This window comes from Acipenser ruthenus, chromosome 17, assembly GCF_902713425.1.
Source record: "Acipenser ruthenus chromosome 17, fAciRut3.2 maternal haplotype, whole genome shotgun sequence".
Lineage (NCBI taxonomy): Eukaryota > Metazoa > Chordata > Actinopteri > Acipenseriformes > Acipenseridae > Acipenser > Acipenser ruthenus.
This window is the reverse complement of record NC_081205.1, coordinates 3250266-3275431: the sequence shown is the minus strand read 5'-3', so window position 1 is coordinate 3275431 and position 25166 is coordinate 3250266. Positions and strand designations below refer to the sequence as shown.

Below are 25166 nucleotides of genomic sequence, written 5' to 3'. Positions count from 1 at the left end.
ATACATTTTGTTACTGTAATTTATTATTATTTATTGAAGGGCTAACTGCTTGTTTAAAGATGAATTAGTTTTGTTATACAGTCATTTCCCAAACGTTTTGTTAGATATTGTCCTTATTTATTTAATATTGCAAATAATTACTACTATGTTAGATTTTTGAAAGCTGAAAACGTTTTTCAAAAAAGTGATTATGTTAATTAAAGTGCTTTCGTCTGCTATATGTGATTCTTATTAGCATGGCAGTTTTATTTTGGTTTAAATGCAGTTTAATTAAGATTTGTCTTAAACTAACTGGTTGCAACTAATATTATTAAGAAAAGGTGATGTTGACCTCAACCGCCTGCAGGGGGCGAAACATGGCTCAAGGATGGCTGGTGCAATGCCTACGATCATTACAGTGTTGTTGAATGCCAGGGAGGGAATAATGGTGTGGTGTGTACACTCTAGTACTGATCTCTAAGGGGACACGGGGAACAACATAGAACAGACAGAGGGAGGGGGAGAGAGTGAATGATGCAGACAGGCTGCTGATCAGACCGGTTGCTCAATTTTCCTCCAACATCATCATGGCAAATTAAAGAATATCTACTGCACGGTGCTGTGCTTGAATTACCGTGTCGGATCAAACAGTGGCGAATTATATTAATGAGTCAATCGATTAATTATTGAATTAAGGATTGCTCGTCTTCTTTACGTCATTTTAATCAGCGAAGTGTGTTGAGAGCGGGGTAGCATTGCGTTCTAGCGACCAGACAGGTGTTGCCATAAGGGTATTCTATTCTTGGTGCTACGTGAAACTGACAAGGAGGGGGACCTGTGATCGCAAGCTCTGTTGCCTATTGCACCTACCTGGGGCTGAACAATGCAGGTGTCTCCTCTTATCAACGAAGCACCATTGTCTTAACATCGAAATATTACAAGCCAACTTTACTGATCCAACGATGAAGGAGACCGGGGACTCCAAAGACCAACAGCTCACTGTAAGTTGACCATCATAGTAGCCTAGTATTCACATGATTTAAATTGTTTTTATTATTTACAGTAAATAAAAACAAGAAAGTCAGAACCTTGTGAAAAAATAATGAATGCATTTACTAAATAAAAAAATTAAAAAACGTACTTTTGCTTTTGTACCTGTATTACAAAGTCTCGTTTTAATCAACAAGTATTTTTTTTTTTTACTAAATGTTTTGGAGTAGACTAATTACTACAATTCCATATAATATAGACGTATCAGTGATAAATTGATTAAAATAAATATAAAATAAATATAATAAAATAATAATAAATATAATAAATATTATAACCCCTGAATTAAATACAAAATGTGCCTATACAGTACATATATGCATTTAATTTCTTGAATATTTATTAAAGGTATTAATATCATTAGAAAATAATAATAATAATAATAATAATAATAATAATAATAATAATAATAATAATAATAATAATAATAACTTCAGGGCACACTTGAAAACTAGGTACAATATATATACAAATTTGCAAGTTAAACTATTTTTGAACGAAAAATCATCTTAATAGACAGCTAGTCATGTTACAAAACTTCCAGTCACTGATTTCAGATTTGATTGCCAAGCGGACAGACAAGTACATTTTTCCAGCACTGTCATCCTAATAATGAGCAATAGTTTTATTACTCCATCCTCAGCTCTCTGGCATCCAGAAGAGTTGATCAGCCCTATTTCTAACTGTTAGTATTTGCACAACTCACAAACCATGTGCCCCGTCTGTGTGCCCAGGTGGCCCTGCGAATCCGGCCCTTGAGTGAGATGGAGAAAGAAGAATCGGCCTCTATAGTGGCTCACAAGGTGGACAACCAGGTAAGAGACCAATAACCACTGCTGAGAACTCGCTGAACCTGCTAGCTCTTTGATCCCCAGTACTGACGTCTCTATACTACAGTATACCATAGCGAATGTGCTGGCTCTCTGATCCCCAGTACTGAGTTCTCTATACTATATAAAATTCACTGGCTCTCAGATCCCCAGTACTGAGTTCTCTATACAATATATAATTAGCTGGCTCTCAGATCCCCAGTGCTGAGTCCTCTATAGTGTATATAATTCACTGTACTCAGTTGCTTATGAAAGCTCCTATTATGATCAGAGCTTTTAGTTGCTCCTGCTTTCTTTTCAGAAGAGCGATCAGGTTCGGTGACATGAGACTGATGAGAATCGCAATGTGGTGAAGGTCACTGTTCTCCCTAGTCCCAGAATGCACTGCAGCTTGCATTGTTGTCACTCTGACGTATGAACAATTTGGAAACCATCTTTGTAACGTGCTGTGTATTGATCCACAATTAAATCACTGTTGTGTATTTAATAAAGCATCTTCCAAAACTGGTTCAGCTACAAAACTAGCATTTCTGAACTACCTGAAGATTGCACCTGATTTTTTTTTTTTTTTTAAACACATACACACCACCAGGAGAAAATGTTCTTACTGTAACATGCAATACAAAATATTAACAGTTTAATGATACTTCCTTGTAATGCAGTTTTTGTTATCGATCATCCTAAAACTATAAGGTCTACAAGACCTAAAAGTATTTGATGGGTAGAAATCAAGCTATAACTACATATGTATATAACTACATATTATATACAGGCTTTGGGTCTACAAGGTTATCTGCTTTTTACCCCTGCCTGGAACCTGCAGTGAAACCACTGTACACTGAAGTAAAAAAAACATTATAATTAACATTGTTGTCAACCAGGGATGGGCACGACAGTATTCTCCTATTTATAAAATACAGATTTTAAAATAAAAATAATATTTTCTATTTTTATTTTAAATAGAAATTTCAGAGACTATTTCTATTTCAAATACTGAATACTGTTGAAATGAAAAACGATTTTGTAAGTAGTTTTTTTTTTTTTTTTAATTACTATTTTCTATTTAAAACACATTATTGGCAACCTATTTTCTATTTGTATTTTAAATAGATTTGTGGACCTCTACTTAAAGTACTTGACTGTTTTGCCCACTCCTGTTGACAACCAGAGACGCGTTATTGGCTTAAAATAAATGTATAAAAACAGAACAGACTATTGTCGCCCAGGAGTGTGCCTTCGAGGTCCCAGATCTGCTGATTAGCAGAAGGTGTGGGGTGGGGATGTTGCTGGCAGTGAAAGGGTTACTGGGTGTAGTTGAGACTCCCCAGGGGAAACAGCCAAGCAATTAATCCTCTCCACTTACATCATGTTAACTGAATGTAAACCAATGCAGAGAGTGTCTTGAGGTTGTTATTGCACTGCCAACATGCAGGCAGGATTTAGGAGTTAGTGTGTAGGGTGGGGTAGTGTGTGTGTTTGGGGGTGGGGTTCTGGAGCAGACAATCCCTCCCCTGGAAGGTAAGATTTAGTTATCCAGAATGTAATGCCCTCGACACTTGCCCGTTGTCACACTCGATTAGCTGGTCTGGTAATCCCCATGTCGTATATTAATGTTTAAAAATGACTGACACATTCCATTCAAAATGTCATTAATAACTGAAATGGCACTTGCATCATGCATTTCTTGGGAAGTTCCCTAGGTGTTGGGTGTCCAGGTCTTAATAAATAAAACGACTTGTTTTCCTCCAGACCTTTTGTAATACATGTTCTATAATCAGAATGTGGGACTCCTGAGAGAGAGAGAGAGAGAGAGAGAGAGAGAGCAGGACTTTCCGAGGCAACGTATAGAAGAGCTGTCTACAGGGTCACCTTCTCTTTCTGAGGGCATGCGAGACTAGTAGCTACTTTGAGATTTGTGGCCACTTTGTGCCAATACAGTTTTTCACTTACTGATTCTCTGTGCCTAGCTAACTGTCTGCAAACAAATGTTGAATTATAATTTTAGCAAAACTGTACATCTGATAATCTAATGATACTGAGTCATCAAAAACTGGATTATGAAAACAAAAACGACAGTTAATTTGACAGGAAATAAGTAGGTTTTGTTGATGGGCGGGGGCAGGGAGTAATAAACGCCGGCTGGGCCAACTCTTAAGCCTTACATTTGGACTGTAGGGTCAAAAGTATTAGGGACCTCTCACTCAGGGTCGTAGTTTGTCTGTGCTGTGTGCTGCTGACAGCGTGACGGGGTAGCAGGATGTTGCCCCTATAAAGAGCGAGCAGGCCAAGCTGCAGTGTCAGGTTGACAGTGGAATGGTTTATATGTAAGCCCCGTCTCCATGGCGACACAGCAACAAGGTCAGGGTCATTGTTTGGTTTTAGTGCTGCAAAATTCAGGATGAAACATCAGCTGTGCGTAACCGGGGAGGGGGGGGGGAGAGGGGGCTGAGGGACGTATGCAGCCTGTAGTGTATTATTTCTTTATTTTGATTTCTGACATTGGTATTGACCTTATACAATAACCATGAACCACAAACCACTGCAAGACAAAAGAGGGGTGTAGGGGGAGGTCAATGGCCAGCCCTGTTGTGTCCATGGTTGGTCTGTGGTCCATGGCTAAGACATAATTCCAACCCCACATAGTGGTAATATTGTGGGTACAGGAAGATTGTTGTTGAGTTTGTCCTCTCCCTCAGTCTGCTCGCATGCTGCTGACACAAGTACCGAAGCCTTGCCCTAATCATACACAAGGCTTTCTTTGTGAAACAGGTGGCCGATACAAAAGATACTAATTTGGAAAAAGAATGTAACCAACGCTGCTTGTGACAACAATATCTAGGCCAGGAAGACAAAGACTTTATTTAGAGAGGCCTCCTCGAGGGGGGAGAACCTGTCTGAGGAGCAGAATGACTTTGCAAATCCCTTCCCGTGTGCCGGCGAGCAAGCGAGAGAGAGAGACAGCTAGTGTCACCAGTCAGCTTTGGTTCAACGTTTCAGCTTTTTATCAGTTTGGATTCGAAAATCCATCGATTTCTTTCCAAAAAAAAAAAAGAGAGTTATTTGAACTGAGGCCTTTGTCTCTTGGAGCTCATTTGGGTTAATTGGCTTTACATGGTAATGAAATGCTTGTGAACTTCAGTTGAGAGTTATAAAGCCGTGTCTGTCTGATGCGCAAATAGACACAGTCTCTTATTGGCACAGCAGATCGACATCGCATTGGTCTATGAACCCGGAGACCAGATTTTGTGCACCTGGAGACCGCAGTCATTACCTCTATATTGTGTGAAGGACGCTGGCATCTACATTAAGGGAATATTTCAATTGAATTCTGAATGCAATCACATTCACTGTGAGTCAGGATTTGGGCTCTGACTTACACCTTAGTCCTTTTCTTTTTCCCTCTTTGTCTCAAAATGGAAGACAAATAAATCCTATAATTATCTTGGATATATCTTTGAAGATTACACCAAATCTTAAAGGTCATTTTACAGTCTTGACTCAGTACTAAAATTTACTTTAATTGTAAACCTATAGGAAACCTTACAAGTTTAACGCATTAAATGTTCACAGTAATTTTTCCAGTTCCTATACAATGCATTTACCACACTTTAATTCCTTCAATCAGCCTCAGTTACAGCCCATGTTTACAGGGCAGTCTGCCCATTGCTGCTGGGGCCTGTTACTGCAGCACACCTGGTCGAAGTGGATCAGCTACCAGCCTCCCTCAAAGAGATGTCATTAAGACTTGCCCAGTGCACTGCATTCCGAGCCATACCAGGCTTTATCCAAACTGTAAAGGTCAAAATCTAAAAAAGCATGGCTTGGCTTAAACTATTATGCAAAGAGATTCTTATTTTGATCCCTGTAAGGAATGACTCTGCTTTCTTAGTTAATCCGTGCCGTTGACCCCCCTTGAGCAGTCTAGGAGGAGACAGCTGCCCTAAAGTGCAAACCGGTAGTGAACTGCAGTTCCAGGGCCAAACAAACTGATGTACGCAGTCTCAGAACAGTGCATACAGCCATGTGTGACTGTTGTAATGAGTCGTGCTTCTGTGCATATCTGTACCTTTATAGATCCGTTTGAAAACTAGTACCACTGAAGAAACACTTGCAAACCCTAGCATTATCATCATTGAAAAAAACAATAGATTTGGAACAAATATTGCACAGTGGTCCTGATAGAGAAGCACATTGGAACTGACACCATACCATGGCACTGCAATGGACCGTTCCACTGTGTCAGCATTGGTGTGTCAAAATAATGTTATCGATGAGGCAACAGCTCATAACATTGTTCTTAACATCTCTTCATAACATATACACGTGTAATTATGTATGCACTAACATGTGATTTCCTATTGAAATGTTCCTACCCTATGAATTGAAAATCAAACCCAGATTGTATTTTAACATGTGACGATTTCTTTAACAGAATACAGAGCCTGCAGGTTTTCAATAGAATTCCATGCGGTGCAATATTCTCCCCGCTCCATTGTCAGGTCTGATCCCATGCGAAGCACGCTGGTGTAATTGAGATTAGAGCTCTCCATCACAGAACCAGCCAGCCACCTAATACCCGTTATAAAATCCTGAGACAGGGGGCACTCACAGGGCTTCAACAGCTCCTGTCACAGCCAGTGATAGAAAACAAACACAGTGCAACTTACATAGCATGAATAACAAACATGCAGCTAACAGAATCGACTGCACGGTATTATCCCAACGGTCACTGTAGTGTGCCAAGATCACGTTCAATTTAAAAGTAAATATATCCATTCTTTACCATATTATTCTGTGATTTACCAGGATTAGGGTCCTGTCTGTTTGTCTGTCTGTCCCACTCTACATGACAACAGCAATGATTTCGATCCAATCTTCACCAAATATTTAGCAGAAACCCCTAGCCTCCTATAGATGTTGAGATGAATTACGTTTGGCTATAGTCTGTGAAACACAGATTTCTGAAAATGTTTTTAACGGTGTGATTATTGCACGACAGTGCAGACCCTCTGTACTGCAACTGGCTGCATACCAAGACAGTTCACAAGAGAGAATATATTTTTATATGGTAAATCCAGTTCCAGTCTCTCAGTGGGAGATAAGAAACCTAAAACAGAAAGTCCTTCACCGCAAACAAGTGATCAGTGATTGATCGGATTGAGAGATGTTTGCTTTCCTTTCTCACTTGTAGTAGCAAACCACGAGATGTCTGGGTAACACACAGTGATACATTTTTAAGGTTACGCACTGAATCTTTTTTTTTTTTTTTTCTGTACTCATGCAGAACCATCAGGTACACTCTTTGAAACTCATGCCATTGTTACAGCACCATCACATGTTTATTGTGTCATAGATGGCAAACGAAATGCAAGCATACCTTGACTTGAAAAACATGCTTGCATGGTAGATCACACCGTGGTAAAATGTTTGTCTTGTTTAAAGATTTGTGTGACAACAGTATCAACAACGTTGCAGGTGCTACATCTCTGTGATTGACTGGTTTCCGTTGATTTATAATAACTGAGGGCTGTACTCTTACAGCACTCATGCCCTCTTAAACTCCAGCACTCGATTGCACTGATTGATGCTCTAATGTTTTATAAACTTGCACTGATTTTTATCATAGCTGCTAAACAGGGGTTGGATTAGATTCATTGCTGCTTGTTTAGGTGCAGTTGTAATCCGCTGAAGGACCTCAGGACGTGTTGAGACCTGTCGGGTGCCGGAGACATAATAAGGTTGGCATTTGCAAACTCAAACAGTGCGCAAAAACACATGGGCCAGGGGTCAGTGCATAGCCTAGTGCAGCTCAGTGTTTAGACAAGAGGCTGGAACACCACAATTATCCAAGAGGCTTTGTCCTGTAATCAGAGAAACATATTTTCTGTACACAGCACACGCAAGGGCTTTATTTAAGAAGCAGGTAGGACCCACTGTGAGCAGCAGGATGTGTTTCAGCAGGTATTGAATACATTAAAACACAGTTATGTAGTAAGGTGTTGATTTCAAAACAATAAAAGCTGTCCTTCCCTCACCTGTACAATTGAGTACCAATCAATGGCAATTAACTACCGCAGTGCTTCCTCTCATTTACTGCCGTACCAAAGCCCTCAACTGGCATTGAAAATATGTAGCAAAACTAGCAAATGCAGAATAAATGCGGCCTTTCAATAACCCTAACACAAGCTACTTTGTGCTGTTTAATCACAGATAACACCGTGCCCAGGACTACAATCCCACAATACACTGCAGAGGAACTGAAGGAACTAGGGAAATTGAAAAAGATTTCATATCAAAAGGCTAAAGAAAGGCAAGACAAAGAAATTGCTTCTAAAATATAAATGCATTTGTTAGTTTGATCACGACAGGTTCTATATTAAACAACACGGTCAGCTTGTTATTGTGTAAACAAGGGAAACCGAGGGGCTGCATTGCTTTGTGTTGAGTAATTAACACTTTTTATTCCATATAGTTAATACCTTCCAACTTCAAATCTTTTCAAGGTAATTACTCGTAAAATATGAGTTTCGGCACACCCCAACTCCAGTCTTCAACTAGGCGTCCTTTGGCATGATACTAAGCAGTTAGACTGTGACAATAGCCATGTTCATCTCTCTAAATATAACCTATTGCAGTGTAAGTTAAGAGCCCTGGAGTGATTTGTCTTCCATAGTCGAGTGCCCCCTTGATCTGTTTATACAGCAGGTGCTGTAGACCAGTTTTATAGCTGAGAAATTGCACCGAGCATGTAAAAGAGAACAACACTGCAGCTAAGCACCGTGTATCAGGTATGCTTTAAAATGGGCTGATGGATGTCTCTGGAGCTCCGTATCAGAAACTCTTGTCCATTAGACAAAGGTTTTAAGGTGTCTTTCCCTCTACCAGATGGCTGAACAGGTGGCCCTATCACTTCTGCGTGGAGGAACTTTGCTGTAAACAAGTGTTGCTATGGCAGCTGAGAAATAAAACGAAATGAAAGCAGAAACACCTTGTATCAAGTGACCAGCCTACACAGCCTGCCAGCGACACAGATACTGGGACAGGACTGTTCTGGTTGTGTTCCAGTTTTTCTCATGTGTCTGCCTTTGATGTGGTCTGTCATTCTACAATGTGTGAATTTCTTAATCTGTGTCTACTTTATCTAGCGGTCACTTGTTTTGCATTTTATCAATCTGCAATTGTCTGATTGATCTGATCCCTGATAAGTGCATGACAAGCTGTTTACAGTCAGAAGAAAAGGAACTCTGGTAGATTTTTAATATATTTGTGTTGGACACATTTTACATCAGTTTGCTGCCGGGTTGGTTAACTTCTCCCTCGTGTACAGGTTACGCTGGAGTGTCACGTTTGAAATATCCTTGGTAGCAGTCTGTCAAAGAACAAGAAAAATCAGAGAATTTTTATTATTATTTTTATTTACATCCAAGGTGACTTAACTTACCGGGTTTGTCAAACAATAACAACCTCAACATCACTATAACAAATTCAGCCACACACAACAATGAACACTACAAAGTACAACGTAAATATAATAACGTTAGAATAAAATATGCAAGCAGACTAAATAAGACAGTTCAGCAATGACAGGACAAAAGGAGAAGCCAACTGCTTCGAAGTAGCCTATATTTTGTCACTCAACAAGTACACGTCGGTCTAGTCACTTCCTTTTTATCAAAGAAAATAAATACAGAAATAAACATTTTAAAATTATTTAATTGCAGGCTTAATTTACCACGCACAAATTTGATGTAGCCTACGTTGGCTTACCTCACCTTCCTCCTCCTCTTCTCCAGGCACTCCATCCAGGTAAAAAAAAAAAAAATAAATTGCGAAGCTTTTTTTTTTTTTTTTTTTTTTAATATTATTAATTATTATTTTAATAATACGAGAACATTTGGTCTGTCAGCTCTACTTTCGCCCATCGATGCGACTCAACTGTCAGCCTCTCACTGCTTAGTAAGGGTTTTCAGATAATGATGTCACTGTGATCCCCTCTCCACTCCAGATCACCGAGCTCATTAGTGCATCCACTATGAAGGATAATTCTTATATTAACCTTTGTAAGCTGGGAGCTTAAACGCAGCCACTGAGACGCTCCAGTCCCTCAGGTGTGATCCTGGCCACAGGCTGTCTGGTAAAAACACAGAGCCTGATAAAGTAAAGTGTGTTACCGGTGTCTGTGTCTGGGGTAAACCTAACCACACTGGATGTGCCTTGTGGACTGCATTGTCCTGGATTGTGTGTGTACTTGTATAATGTGTTATTGCTACAGCGAAAGTTGATAAAGCAAATGGAGAGACCTGAAATGGCTACATTATGAGGTCAAATTATATGGCGTCAGTTGAATGCATCACATGCAAGTATCCAATGCGAGGGGGCCCTGGGGAGGGTCTCAGTTATGTCTTGTTTGCCGTGTCTGTTTCTACGTCTCATTTTTATACTGCTGGTCCTGTTATTGTAACAGACAGAAACACAAAACTCTCATTGACAGATTCTGTGCATCGTTTTAAAAAGCAGTGCTCTGTTCTGTACTGTGGATCCAATAAAAACAAATACAGCACTCGTATTTTGTTTTGTGACAGCATTAAATCAATGTCGGAATGCTTTTGGAACTTTGTTTGAATGGCGCTGTAGGACAGGGAAACACAGAGGCCCCAACTTAGCGCTTTCTTTTTTTGAATGAGTAATTGCAAAACTAATCGCACATTCTGAACTTGAGAACAGCTGAACAACCCTTCAATGCCACTTTTCACTATGTTTACCCATGTTATATAACCGCCCCCAAGCACTGTAATAAAAAGAAGGAAAACAAACGTTTTAATGCAATTATAGCCTCATAAAAATATAATATATGCCACACTGGATTCAAGGTAATGATGTATAAATAAAACATTTTATCGAAGCAAACCCCACAGTATCTGATATCACTGTGATACAAAGCTTTAATTAAAATGAAAACAGGCAGCTATTTATGTCAGCCAGGTACCAGGAAATTGCTTTTTTATTTTCTGCTTGCTCCATCGCTGCAGTGCATAAATCTCCCTTCACTTTAATAACCCACATCTCAGCTGCTGCCTGCTAATTTATTCTTTATAGAAATTAGTAACGAGATCTGATTGCACCTATCCAAGCCGCTAACTGAAGCAAAAGCCATCCTGTGCCGGAAATTAAAAACAGCCTCAGAAACATCTGAGGAGAAAGTTTGTTAATTTGTCTTCACTCACCCATTGTGCCTTTCTCCCTGGAGGGCTGAATGGGCCTCGTAATTCACAGATACATTGACAGAGTGCCAGGGTGGATCAGCTGTTAACCTGTAGAGCAGAAGGTCAGCTTGAAAGCCAGTGTGCCTGTTGGATGCTACTACAGTTTCCCAGAAAGCAGGAGTCACGCGTTCATGCAAAACAGATCAACTCAAAATAAATGAGCAAACAAAGCAAATGTCGCAAACAAACATGCTGATGGTCCGTACCTTTCCAGCAGCCCCTGCTTAGTCACTGGTGCACAGTCGCAGGTTTTTACTAAGGTGTACTAATCCGTAAACTTTGATATGGGTTTGTCTAAGTGCCATGTTGAGTCTTGTGAAACACGTGTATGTAGAATGCGTAGTGGGTTGCTGTGTTACAAATACCACTCATTGGTGCTTCTTGTACAATCACAGGTCTATTCTGTGAGATTTCAGTACTTTTCCATTCATACCGTGATGGAAGCAGGCACGCAGTTTATAATGTGGGCGTCGTCAGGAATCTCGTGTCTAGTTAATCAGATGGAAGCAAGGTGTTTTCTAATGGGAAAGAGTCTTGTTCTACAGGAACTCCCCTGTGAAGGAGGTGCATACATCTCAGAGGACCCAAGCTGTACTGTTTAGTTGAAGTCTCGGAATCACTTAGGAAGGGGACCGTATTGCCATGGAGACAATCTCAATAATAATCAACAGTATGACATAAACAATAAAGTAAGTTTTAGTGTCAGGGTTGCCCAAGCTGTTTGTATTGTGATGAAGCCACACTCCCCCAGTTCAACCCTGTGCGTGTGTGAGCAGACTCGGCCAACTCATTCAAATGGCTCAGTCTAATGGACCATTTCATACAGAAAACAGTGCAGAGCTCATTAGGGCACTTAAGAAAATTAGCAATACGAAATCCTCCTGGCACCAGCTGCCTCCCAGTAACCCAAAGCAGCCCGAGGGCCAGATGGTAAAGGATCAGTCAAGAAGTGCAGACATCTCCGACACTAATCTGCATCCGACAGAAACAGCATGCTGTGCCACCTTGGAAAGGCACCCACACAGTTTTAAGTTCCACAGTTCATTATCCCTCGCATCCTATTGCTCCGTAAATCTTTGGATCTTTTGTGCAAAGGCAGGCCAAGGAAGTAGAAAACCTCTGTTTTCTCTGGCAACGTAAATTTCTTTACAAGAGACTGTACTGTGGTTTTTGTCTGCTTCCCCGAACCCCTTAAACAAGCCTTCCTGGATATCTATAGTTTCCCTGATGGCAAGTCTTTTTATTTGCCCACACTGTCAGCCTCATTAATTAAAACCAGACAGCTTCAAAGTGAACTGGCCTGTCCTGTTAGATCTCAAGGAGTCATCAAACAGAGGCCATGCCTGGTATCTCAGTGCAGAATATCTAGCAGCTGATTCACTATTCGTCCTACCAGAGCACAGAGGGAATCTGTAATCAGCACTACCCCACGAAAGCTATACATATGGGCTCAGAAGAGCTGTTTAACTTTTTTTGTTCATGAACGTAAAGGTTGTCACTGTATGCACTGAAGTCTCTGAATTTAGCTATAAAAAATGTTCACTGTTTAATAGTCATTTCTCCGTTCTGCTTTAAAGCACTGATCTGCATTCTAGGCGCCTCCACACTATTCAGGAATAGGCTTGGACATTTAAATCTGATTCTAGCCTTAGCCTCCTGAGCTTAAAGACAGATCTTAGGAGCAGTTTCAATCCTGAGCCATGTCTGAGCTGTTGTCTGAAGATGTGAATGTCCTTGACCTGAGCCCATGCCACTGCCTTCGTAATCCACACAATTCATCCAGATGGTAATTTACAGAGCGTATATCTCTCTGTGAAACCAGGCTGCAAATTGAGGGCCAGTGAATTGATTTCAGTCCGGCGCATTCACTGGCAGGCTAACTCGTAACGAATGTATCCCTGAGAACTGCACTGTGTGCGTTAATGATTGCCTTTGGCTGCTGTTAATTGCACCTTTGGCTTGTTCAATTGTCTCAAATATCTCACATCAGCCAGATTTACTGAGCTTTAATTCCAGATGGATAAAACAGCAGTTTACTGTAAAGTTTGTTATGCACAGTAAAGCAATATAATGATTTTAATGTTCAAACAGCAAGTCAGGCTAAACATTACATCCAAGAAGAGGTGAAACGTGCACAAAACAAAGACAAGCACAACGGAAGTAGACTTCATACCTATCAATATTTACTTTAATGTAACTTCTTAGAAACAACTAAGTTGTTTAGTTAGTCTGAAACAAGCTAATGCAAATTTGTCCTAATACATTTCCTTGGATTTTCTAGATGACCTTTCTTTAAAAGAAGTGTCTATAAAGGTGTAAAGTTTGGATTTTCAATTCAACAAATGTGTTGGTCATACAGAGGTATACAAAGCATACTTTTTAATAATGCTATCCTTATTGCAGCTTTTAAACAGCAGTTATCTTTATCATGGCAGTTGTTATATTGTTATTTTTTTTTACGGTTTATGAGGAAGTGAAAACACGAATGACAGTGAGGCTTCGGATCTCAAGCTTTTCAGTTCACACAAACACAGTCCTGTTGCCGTGCATTGCAAAACCAAATGTTTACGAACTAAACAAATCATAGGAAAATGATGCAAGCAAGGCCCATTTTATTACCAAAATAAACATGACAGTGTAAAGCGCATACATGTTAGTGTGTTGCATAACCCTCCCGTTTGATTCTTCAACACTTGACTTACAGTGCTATACTACAAAAAAAAATCACAACCGTTTCAGCTCTCTGACCGAGTCAGGTAGACACACGCTGTGGCTAATGCCTTCCTTCTGCAGTATGCTGGTTAACTGGAGCCTCGCACCCTGTTCTCCCCACTCAGATGGTTGTTCTCATGGACCCTATGGAGGACCCTGATGACATCTTGCGTGCAAACCGCTCCCGGGAGAAATCCTACCTCTTCGACGTGGCGTTCGATTACACAGCCACGCAGGTGAGCCACTGGAACTGCAGGCACGGGATCTCCCACTGCACTACAGCTAGAGCCTGGAGAAACTGCACACTAACTAGAGTGGGCACCTTTTTACTGCTGTCTTTGTAGTGGACAGCCTTGTAGTTTAATGAAACTGCTTGGTCATTTAAAAAAAAAATATATATATATATATATGCAGATATGTTTTATAAATATAAATGCTCCTGTGTCCCACTCAAGGAGGATGTTTACAGAGCAACCACCAAAGGGTTAATTGAGGGGCTCATCTCAGGGTACAACGCCACCGTCTTTGCCTATGGACCCACAGGTAATTTATTTGAATTTCATATCACCTGGATAACCAGTATTCCTTCAGCAGCTAATACCAGTTACAGCATTCTGTGCTTACTGTTCCTTCAAAAACAAGATGCAAATGCACATTTAATTGAATGTGCTGTACATACCGTGTACATATTTAGCAAAGTACACAAATAAAACAAACATGTAAACTGTCTTATTGCAGCGTTAATCAGGGCATTTGTAATCACAGCTGTGATAACGTGACAGGCGAAAACCAGATAAGACAGGTCCGCTGTGTACTTGCGTCGCTGCAAAACAAAGGCCACAAGCTTGTATCCTCTGGGCAATCCTGGACATTTAACACCATCCTCAGACCAGACACGCTACCTACCTCCCGATCCCTCAGCTCTAACCACTAAGCCACACACCAATTCATATTGATTCACTGAAATACCATTGATATGTCAAAATATGAATATGGTCCCACTGTGGGACTGTACAGTTCCAACAATGGCAGAATAATTAAATTGTAGCTGCCCTGATTGAAGAGCATGCGGTAAGGATCCCCTTTGTGTGCAGGCTGTGGGAAGACGTACACCATGCTGGGGACGGACCGGGAGCCAGGGATCTATGTGCAAACCCTCAACGACCTGTTCAAGGCCATCGAGGAGACCAGCGATGACATGCAGTACAGTGTCTCCATGTCCTACCTCGAGGTGACTGTCTGCCTGTCTGTATGTGTGTGTGTCCCTGGGTGTTATATCTGTCTACCTGTCTGTATGGTCACATGTCTGTCTATCTGTCCATCCAGCTCCATGCAACCATTGTTCTCCTTTTTTATAAGTGTTACTGAATGTACAAGGCTTCCTATTTATATTAGCATGTGAAACAACAAGGGATCGCTGTACAGACAGTATATACACACTGAGGAAGAGCGATGAATGAATATGGGAGATGTTACTGTGACACAAACAGCAGGGCTCCAAGGGTGAGGGGTTATCAGCAGAGTGGCTGGGATTGGCTGGGATTGGCTGAAAATCCTTGCTTGTTCTGGTCTATATAAACCCGTGCCAGCTCCTTATCAGCCCTGTTTTATCTCTCCAGTCTTCTATGTAGCCTTCCAGTGTGTGCGTGTGTGTGTGTGTGTGTGTGATAACCGCGCTGTGTGTACACAGGGAGATAATCTCTGGGGTGATGGCAGGGAGGGGGGGGGGGGGCAGGCTTGATGGCTCCAAATCAGAATTCCTCCCTGCCTGTGTTGGCTAGTCCAATATTGGCACAGCAGACTTGGACACGACACACGTCCGCGCCCCTAATGATGTCAGAAAGGAAGTGCTTGTTGAATTGAAAATGGACAGCAATACTCCAGCTGGCAGTGTAGTTAACCACACCAGTAAATGCCTTGAGCTGGAGAGAGGAGATCAGGCAGCAGCCTTATCTTGATTCACACAATACATCTGACTCTTGCTATAGACCAGTTTGAACTGATTGCAAGGGGCTACCTAATAGAAGCTTTTGTAAATGTTTTTAAAAGGCATCCTTGGGACAGTATATCACGTTACACTTCCATTGATAAATATTGATATCAGAATAAGTAAGAATCAAGCTGAGTAAGGGTTAGCAACCTCATATCGCAGACAGTGTTGTTACATTACATTTATAGTTTGGTTCAATTACTGTCAAACAAAACTCTCTTTTTATTGGTACCAGTTTACTGCCTTTTCCCTGAAGGTTAACTGCACTGGTATTTCAATGTCAGAGCCCCTTTTGGTCAAATTCTTTTCCTTGGCACGGCCCCACATGTCTGCGAAGTCAATTGCGGCACCAAAGTGTTTAACTGCTGTTTTATTGTTGTCCATTTTGGACACATCTGGTGCTTTTCACTTTCAAATCAGCACCTATTCCTCACACACCCACTCAGAACACACACTCTCTCGCTCTCTCTCTTGCTCTCCTTTCTTCTGTCTCTCACACACTCACTCATTCCATCTTGCTCTCTGTCTTCTCTCAAGGATATTTATCTGTTTACCGGGTCTTGAAAGAAAAAGCATTAGCTGCACAAAAGAGTAGATAAAAATAGAACCATCCCAGGCTACAACAATTGTTTGCATCAGGTCAGTGAACTAGAACTGTTCTTTGCATACGTTCGTCTCTCTGCGGGTCCCTTCAGTAGGCTGGTGGTTCCAGGTATTTCTGACTGGACTGATTCCTGTTTCAGATCTACAACGAGATGATCCGAGACTTGCTGAACCCTTCGGCTGAGTTCCTGGACCTGCGGGAGGATTCGAAAGGAGTCATCCAGGTGGCCGGGATCACTGAGGTTTCCACTATTAACGCCGAGGAGGTGAGCAGATTCTCTCTCTCTCTCTCTCTCTTCCCCATCCCTCTCATGCTCTCATTCCTCCCTTTATCTTTCTCTTCCTCTTCTTCTATCTCACTATATCTATTTCTCTTTCTCTCCAGATCATGCAGCTCCTGATGAAAGGGAACAAGCAGCGCACACAGGAGCCGACGGCAGCCAATCAGACGTCATCTCGCTCGCACGCGGTGCTGCAGGTGGCGGTGAGGCAGCAGAGCCGCTGTCGGGACATCCTGCAGGAGGTGCGATTCGGGAGGCTCTTCATGATCGACCTGGCCGGCTCCGAGCGGGCCTCACAGGTACACACACCTCCCAGAGAACCAGATTTGTAATCTGTGTTTAAAATCTGATACATCGAGGGACCGGGTTGTTAATCTGAGACCAATTGCAGGTGAGCTGACAGGGAAGAGGTTTAAGAGTACCCTCTGGTGGTCAGTCTTTGTATAATATACAATTACATAAAACCTGAGATACACTTGATTCCTGAAACGGAGCACTATGTAGTCTATATATAAATACCCGATCCTCGCTCATTCACCCTTTGTTTCGGTTGCAGTAAGTTACCACATTAACCCATCCCCTCTCCCTCTAGACTCAGAACCGCGGTCAGAGGCTGAAGGAAGGCGCTCACATCAACCGCTCTCTGCTGGCGCTGGGGAACTGCATCAACGCGTTAAGTGAGAAGGGTGGCAACAAGTATGTCAACTACAGGGACAGCAAACTCACACGCCTGCTCAAGGTAACGGCCTGCCTGCACTGCATCTGGAAGCTACCAAGCAACATTACCACTCAATACTGTTCTTATCAGAGTGTTTAGCTCCACGGTTTGGACAAAAAAAGTTGGCCCATTTGCATGCACTCTGTATCTGCAATAGATCAAAGCTGCATCTCCCCATTGCAAGACAAACTAACGAGAGGTCCATTTTGATTGGCAGGATTCTCTGGGTGGGAACAGCCGCACAGTGATGATCGCCCACATTAGCCCCGCCTCCACCGCCTTCGAGGAATCACGGAACACGCTGGCGTACGCCGACCGCGCCAAGAGCATCCGGACACGGGTAAGGAACTATGTAGAAAAGATTAACTTGATGAACTTCCATGACATGTTTTTTAAAACAAAGGGCCTTTCTCAGTATCAGCAGTCATGCGTCTGTGTTGAAGTCTATTTCTTGCCGTCTGCCCCTATCCCCCAGGTGAAGAGGAACCTGCTGAATGTGTCCTATCACATCGCCCAGTACACACACATCATCTCAGACCTGCGCAGCGAGATCCAGCGACTCAAGAAGAAGATCGATGAACAGGACAGCCGACAGGTCAACGAGGGGGCCGACATCCGCAATGTGCAAGGTGAGCTGCCAATGCGTTCGATCACAGTCGCAGCGAGAGAAACCCTGGGGGAGAGAGCCAGGCTCAGTGTGCTTGTGGAAAAGCAACAGAAGTGACAGCCAAGCCTTTAAAATCAGTGGATACCTAATCACATCCTGTGCTACAATCACATGGTCAAATATTAGAACCCCACACCCACTTAGGATTAAAGTAGGGTCCTTATACCTGCTGCACTGGAAGGAAGTTGCTCTATACTGTTGCAGGATAAATTAATGGGAAATGAAGTGTACAGAAAAACTGGGACTAGCTTTGAAAATGTTTGTTTAAATTACCCCTCTTCCCCCAGCGGAGGTGCAGGCCCACTCCACTAAGCAGGACCGGCGAGAGATGGAGAGGCTCCGTGGGCAGCTCATCGATGCCTTCCGCCAGCAGATGGAGGTCCGGAAGAGCCTGATGGAGCTGGAGAACAACAACATGGAGATTCAGATCGACACCTCCAAGCACCTGCTCACCATCGCAGAGTGAGTACAATCCAGTCTGACCTCTGAACGAACCCAACACAAACCAGACAGCATTCTGATCTCACACATGCACGTAGTCCCAAAGTAACGACCACCAGGTGTCCCGTATAGCCCAAGTATTAACGACCATCCCTCCCTCCCTCCCTCCCTCCCTGTCCGTGCCTCTAGCTGGGAGCAGGAGAGGTCGCGGCGGGCCCGGAAGTGGCGAGCGGAGCAGCGCAAGGAGAGCTCCAGCAAGGAGGAGAGCGAGAAGGATTCGGACACCCCAGAGGAGCCATTCACTGGCATGGAGACGCACGAGGTTGCCATGGCGAGGGAAAACCTGGCCGCCCTCATGTCCGCGAAGAAGAAGGTCCGCAAGCAGAAGGTACATAAGAACGGCAGAGCTTTCCAGGGGTGCAGCAGATAAAAAGCTGAATTCACAATAAATAGCACCATAAAGCAGGCATATAACGTGTGTCACTAGATTATTCAATCTGCCCTTTTAATTTCGTTTATATATTTGCCTTCTCTGTGCTTTGCATTGCTTGCTTGTACTGTACTTTAGTATGCTTTACCATGATATACTGCAATAATATTTTGGAAGGTCCTCATTTGCTGCAGTTTTAGTCCTGCTTGTTTTTCCCCTCCGGTGCTGCAGGTGGAGCTGGAGAAGCGGTTCCAGGAGATCCGGGTGCGTGCACGGCAGCTGGAGGAGATGCTGCCGCAGCGGGTGAGCTCGGAGGAGCAGCGTGAGGTGTTGGGGCTGCTGTGCAAGGTGCACGAGCTGGAGATAGAGAACGCAGAGATGCAGTCCCATGCGCTGCTCAAGGACAACGTCATCCGGCAGAAGAACTACATGGTGCAGCGCTTTGAGCAGCACCGCAGCCTGTGCGACGAGATCATCCAGCAGCAGAGGCAGTTCATTGATGGTACAGTCTCCTCGCTCACTCACTCACGCATACAGACACCAACAGAGACACACTCACTGACACAAACAGAGCTACCTTACTACACTTGTGATATTATATTGACACATTATTGAAATGGAATGAGGTCTGCTGTTCAGTGCAGCAACAGGCCGCAGAGGAAATGCATTTCTGTGTTGCGTTGTGTTGTGTTATGGGATGCAGTAGCTGATACCTGGTGTGTGTTTCCTCTCAGATCACAACCTGCTGGTGCCTCCCCAGTTGCAGGAGCTGTATGAGCTGTACCTGAGGGAGCTGGAGGAGAGGAACCTGGACCGGGTCATCGCTCTGGACAAGTTCACCATCCGCTCACTCAAGGTACTGTCAAAATCCTTTAATACATCAGCAGGGTTCATGGAGCAATACCACACCCCGTTAACCTCACTGCCCATCCTCTTTCAGGACATCTCCCTGCCCAAGATCCACCTGCCTGGGATGGGCCGGCACTCTGTTCAGGATGTGGACTCGGACCAGGAGAGCGTGCGCACCATGGGCTCGGAGACCAGGAGCATCCGTGGGAAAGCGCGCCGGCACACCTTGCCTCCCATCATCACTGAGCCGGAGAGGTGAGGAAGAGCCTTCAGTACCTCTAGGTTGTATCACAGGGATGGAAGTAACAGTTTAACTTATTCCCTGCTTTGCTGAGTTCAGGTGTCTTCTTTCTTGTGTGTTGTGGTTTTCTTCTTCCTAACCCCGGTTGCATTTGTCTCCCTAGCGACAATAACCGGGTGTTCAAGACCAGCCCCCACGCAAGACGGCTCAAGCACTCTGCGGTCATGACTCCTCCCCCCATACACGTCAACGGAATGGTGAACCAGGAGGTGGGACTCTTCCTTACAGTTCACTGTCGCACTGTGGCTCTGAGATGAAACGCCAAAGTCATGTCAAAATGCCTTTTCTGAAAAATGTGCCCTGGCTCAAACTCATTGTTCTGCTTTCCTTTCCCCCTGTTTTTCACAGTATGCAGCCCATGGCAACGTGATGAGCTTCAGCAATTTCAGCCACAGCGTCAGCAGCCACCTGAACTCACCGAGCAGCAGTGACAACTTCACTGAAACACACCTGACTCGCAAGGGTGAGCTGACAGCATGGGGAGGAGGGAGCAGGGGGTGTGGGTGGAAGGTAGCCTTTCAGATGTATGGACGAAGCACTGTGACTAGCCCTGCTCATCCAGATACTGTAATTACTCTATTAGACCGCACTACATGTACAATGTAATTCAGCCCTTGTATGTTTTTTGTACTCATGGTTTATAAAATCCCTTACATTTTACACCAAGTAGAATGGCATGGCATATTTTAAGAGAGATTATGATTGCGCTATGACCCTCAGATAACACTGCAGCTTGGATAAAGGGGGATCTACGGTATAACAACATATAAAACAATACAAGTATTAATACTTCTCAGCCCTCCGTTGTAACTGTCACTGGCATTGCAGAACTGGGAGGGTCTGGTTCTGTCCAGGCAGTCTGTTCAGCTGTCTGTAGAGGTTGGCTGTGCTCCTGCAGTTACAGTGTGTTAACCCCTTCCCCTCCAGAGCGGAAGCAAATCATGACGGGAGTAAAGAGCATTGCAGTGAAGGCGGCCCGCCGGCGCTCCAAGGTGCTGGAGGGAGACCCCCTGAGGCTGCTCCCCGCTGCGGACCCCTCCAAAGAGAAGAGCAGCATGTCCCTGCATTCGCTGGAGGAGAGCGAGGACCCCCCAGGCCCACTGCGAGGCTTGGTCCCTGGGTTTGACAGACTCCCCAGCCCTGGGATGCAGCACGCAGCCAGCGAAGACAACCTGTCCAGCAGTACCACAGATGGGGCGGGGCGTACACACACCTGGACACGCCCACACCCACGCAAGGGCGGAGCCAAGAAGGCAGTACAGAGGGACCCAGATATCGAGGCCAGGAGACGGAAGAGGAGATCCAGATCATTTGAGGTCTCCGGGCAAGCGGTCAGTAGCCATCACTCCAAGCTACCAAGCAACATACCGCTCAGTGTATTACTTACAAATTTGAATTTAGTTTTCTTGTTTTGGGTTTTCAAATGGCTTTAAACTTAATATGATACCTGGGGTTGTGTCTGCTACGTTGTTAAATAGTTAATGCTTCTGTGGACTGCAGGCCTTGTTAGCTGTCACTCTGTGAACTGAACTGGCATGCTCCTTTCATATTTAGCAGCACAAAGGTTTTGAATGATCAGATTAATGTAAAAGAAAGGAGAAGAATGGATGTCAAGGAATTATACTGATAACATCTTATTGCCTAAAGAACTGATATTTTCATAATGGCCCTGTAAGGCAACAACCTTTTTAAACCTTCTCTTTCTTTCTCCAGCTCCCGAACTCCAAGAGCACGGCCCCCCGATTCCGTCCGCTGGACAGCACCTCGGACCCCCGCATCCACATCAACGGGCAGCCTGTCCCCCTGCCGCGGCCCCAGGGCAGAGGGCTGCTCCCACTCTCTCGGGTCAGACTGCCCCAGCAGGGCTACCACCCAGGTGAGGGACCAGAGCTCCACGCGCATCCTGCACTTCTTCAATACTGCAGTTTGGAAGTGCTTAAAAACACTTAGGGACTAGAATCCCAGCTATGTCAGGTAGCTGCAACTGCACTTGACGTTACCAACAATAAATGTGATTGTTAGGAAGCATTATGGCTGGGACATATCAATGTGTGGACAATAGGCAGAGCGTGATATGAACCATCAGTGGGTTTTACTCTATTTATTTCTTGTTGTTGCAGGGCCAGCCACGGCAGCCTCTGATTCCTCCTCCTCCAGCTTCCCCCTGAACCGACCCAGGAACCTGAAACGAGAGCCCCCTTCGAAACAGAGGCAGCCCCCCCTCTACATCACCGCCACGGGAGGCAAGGAGCCACGAGCTCGCAAACACTGAACTGGGAGCACAGACTGGCATCCTGTGGCCCCCACAATGCAGGTTGATTGCTATACAAACAATCACCTAGACAACTGGACACTGCTGGTTAATCTGTTTGCTAGAGTCTAGTGCATGGAATCTATTGAGACACGTGCAGCATTTACAAGGAAATAGATATCGGCACATATAACAGAAACACTTAACCCATATATACATTATATGTTTAATCACTTTGCACTGTTTTAGTAGCTGTAGGTACCTCAGTACAGTATAACATGCCACTCTATCACAAGCAATAGGGTCCAGCTTAGTTTAGAGTCAGTACTGTATTCTGAAGTCCCCGCACCTTCTGGTCACTTTTGGACTGGGGGACACAAAGGGGAGAGGGATACTTGTAGTTGCTCCACTATTACCAGCCGGGGGAGTGGTGGTCATGAGAGGTTTTCAAACTTCAACTAGGAAACTTAAAAAAAAAAAAAAAAAAAAGACTATTGTTTGAGCTTCTAAAGTTCACAGACAGCAGGGGTTGGTGGAAGATATTGTCATTTCACTCTCACACTGTCCCGTCTGCATCAGCAATCGCCAGTCACCTTAGCTTGAGAACTAGGAAGAGTAGGAGTTTAAAGGGGGCTTAAAATATTGAGATGTATTTCTCCTCACCCCTGACAGACAGCACTTAACTATAATGATATATAATCTCTCTGAAACTCTTTGCTTTTTTTTTATCATTCTGATTTTGTAATTAAATCTTGTGTCCTTTGTTATGCTTTTTGTAAATTTATGTATTTAAAAAAAAATAAATACAAAAAAAATACAAAAATAAAGTATTATCAAAAATGTCCCAATTTCTTGTTTGTTATAAAGGATTCTCGCAAGTCTTGAAAGCCATTTGACAGTGCCAACATTAAAGTAATAGCCATTTACAGCGCCCAAACAATTGAGTCACCTTTTATAGCAAAACGCCACATGCAAATCAAGAGAATAAATAAATGATGACTCACAGCTGTGTACACATTTGAATTCCATCCATTTCAACTCAGCAGCCCTGTAAGGAAAGTGTTACAAAAGGAATGTGTTTCTGCTTCCCTTACTTTCTGGACCCTAAGCTCAAACCATTAGGCAACCTTCCTCCCTCCTCAGCGCTAACCACAACATCTTTGTTGCTTTCAAGAAGTCCTGACTGAAACAAAAAACCTAGTCTGTGTGTAAATTGTCCCAAAACTAGCTGCTAATAGCGAGAAGCTGCATGTGAGCTGGGGTCGGAATGCCAACAGAAAAATGTTGTTTATAAATGCATTGCATGAGAAACACAATAAAATGGTTCTCAGCAAAATATAGATACTTATTAAATAGCAATGTTGTATTTTATAATACTATTTAAAAACTATTACATCACAATGATTAGGGTGACCAGATGTCCCAGTTTAGCCGGCACAGTCCCGGTTTTCCATCAAAAGGTCCCGGTGGCCCGACATTTCTCAATCTTAAAAATGTCCCGGTTTTCAGCCACTTCTTGTAGTGTGACAGGCTCTACAGGCAGGGGTGCTAGAGAGCACTTAAATTACTTGGCCAGTGATATTTCAACAATGGATATCCCCCACAAACATAATTAATTACAATACAGAAATAAAAAGATACAATAGTAAAAACAAAAGTTGACCAAATAAGACAATTAAAACAAGCAGAAAAGACTGCTTACCGCGTGTTTAGTTCAGACCTGTCTGCACACTCTTATCAAAGTCCAGTTCAATCTTTTTCCTCTTTCTTTTTTCCGTTCAAGCGAGATCAGCAAGACCCAGCACACTCGGAGAAGCTGTACAAGGCACGGGGATGGGTAGTCATCAACACACACACACAGTGTCAGACCAGGAACATGAACCTTCAAGCACAACACGCAATATCAGGCAAAGCAGCCCGTGTTTAAAAGAGACAAAAAGCATACCCACTACCCACTACCCACTACCCACTACCCACTACCCACTACCCACTACCCACTACCCACTACCCGCACAGCAACTCAACTCAACTCAACTCAACTCAACTCAACTCAACTCAACTCAACTCAACTCAACTCAACTCAACTCAACTCAACTCAACTCAACTCAACTCATGTTCACACGACATCAGGCATAACAGTTCAACACCGATTCTGAACAGCTGGCTTTTGAATCTACCGGGAGTGAAGTTTGGCGGACGGGCCACTTGCTTTTCAACCAATCATAAGATCTTACAAATCATTCCATTGAACCCTTGTTGAGCGCTATAATATAGCTGCTTACGTGTCATCAAATTAAGAAAATCACTCCTGCAAGACAAACTGAATAAAAATGTGTGCAAAAAATAAATAGTCATAATAACTGGTGATAATAAATAAGTGTAAAAATAATGTGATAAATCAAAAACACACAATAAAATATAAATACCATGTTATAGACCTACATTCTGTGTTGACAAACTGTAGTCCAGGCACAGATAAATGATTATTGCAAGCCTGAAATTAGTGTTTTTTTTTTTTTTTTTTACAGCATAGCTTTGCTATAAAAAAATACATTTTGGAGAACAAAAGCAAGGAGGCAAGGAGAACATATGTATTATTCTACTGCACATTGCATCAAATATAAATTGCAGGCTTCGCAACATAAGCTCCAAATCAAATGGTCTTGTTCAGTCCTCCAGAATCCCAGCATTCCGTGGTACTATGTCACTCGCTCTAACTCTCCCTCATGATTGGCTGACACAAGACCAAACATGACAAATCGAATACCCATAATGTATTTTCCGACTTTTAATTGGCTGGA

At 43.2% G+C, this 25166-nt stretch overlaps 1 protein-coding gene across 1 annotated transcript; it reads left to right on the top strand.

The window, feature by feature from the left end:
- Nucleotides 1-363: 363 nt before the first annotated feature.
- On the top strand, nt 364-22879 carry LOC117423329 (kinesin-like protein KIF19). Its single transcript, XM_034038911.3, has 20 exons — nt 364-980; nt 1764-1844; nt 13960-14070; nt 14290-14377; nt 14929-15065; nt 16568-16693; nt 16813-17007; nt 17301-17447; nt 17644-17766; nt 17902-18055; nt 18381-18555; nt 18724-18922; nt 19196-19466; nt 19699-19820; nt 19905-20068; nt 20218-20323; nt 20463-20577; nt 21042-21445; nt 21828-21990; nt 22235-22879. The coding sequence occupies exons 1-20, from the start codon at nt 942-944 to the stop codon at nt 22384-22386; spliced, it is 3072 nt and encodes a 1023-aa protein (XP_033894802.1). The 5' UTR covers nt 364-941; the 3' UTR covers nt 22387-22879.
- The last annotated feature ends 2287 nt before the right edge of the window (nt 22880-25166 follow it).

Bases quoted from the DNA above. Each gene is read 5' to 3' on its own strand.
- LOC117423329 (XM_034038911.3), top strand. From the start codon at position 942: ATGAAGGAGACCGGGGACTCCAAAGACCAACAGCTCACT. The intron at 18,923-19,195 runs GTACATAAGAAC...CCGGTGCTGCAG, and splicing joins AGAAGGTCCGCAAGCAGAAG to GTGGAGCTGGAGAAGCGGTT. The intron at 21,446-21,827 runs GTCAGTAGCCAT...TTCTTTCTCCAG, and splicing joins TTGAGGTCTCCGGGCAAGCG to CTCCCGAACTCCAAGAGCAC.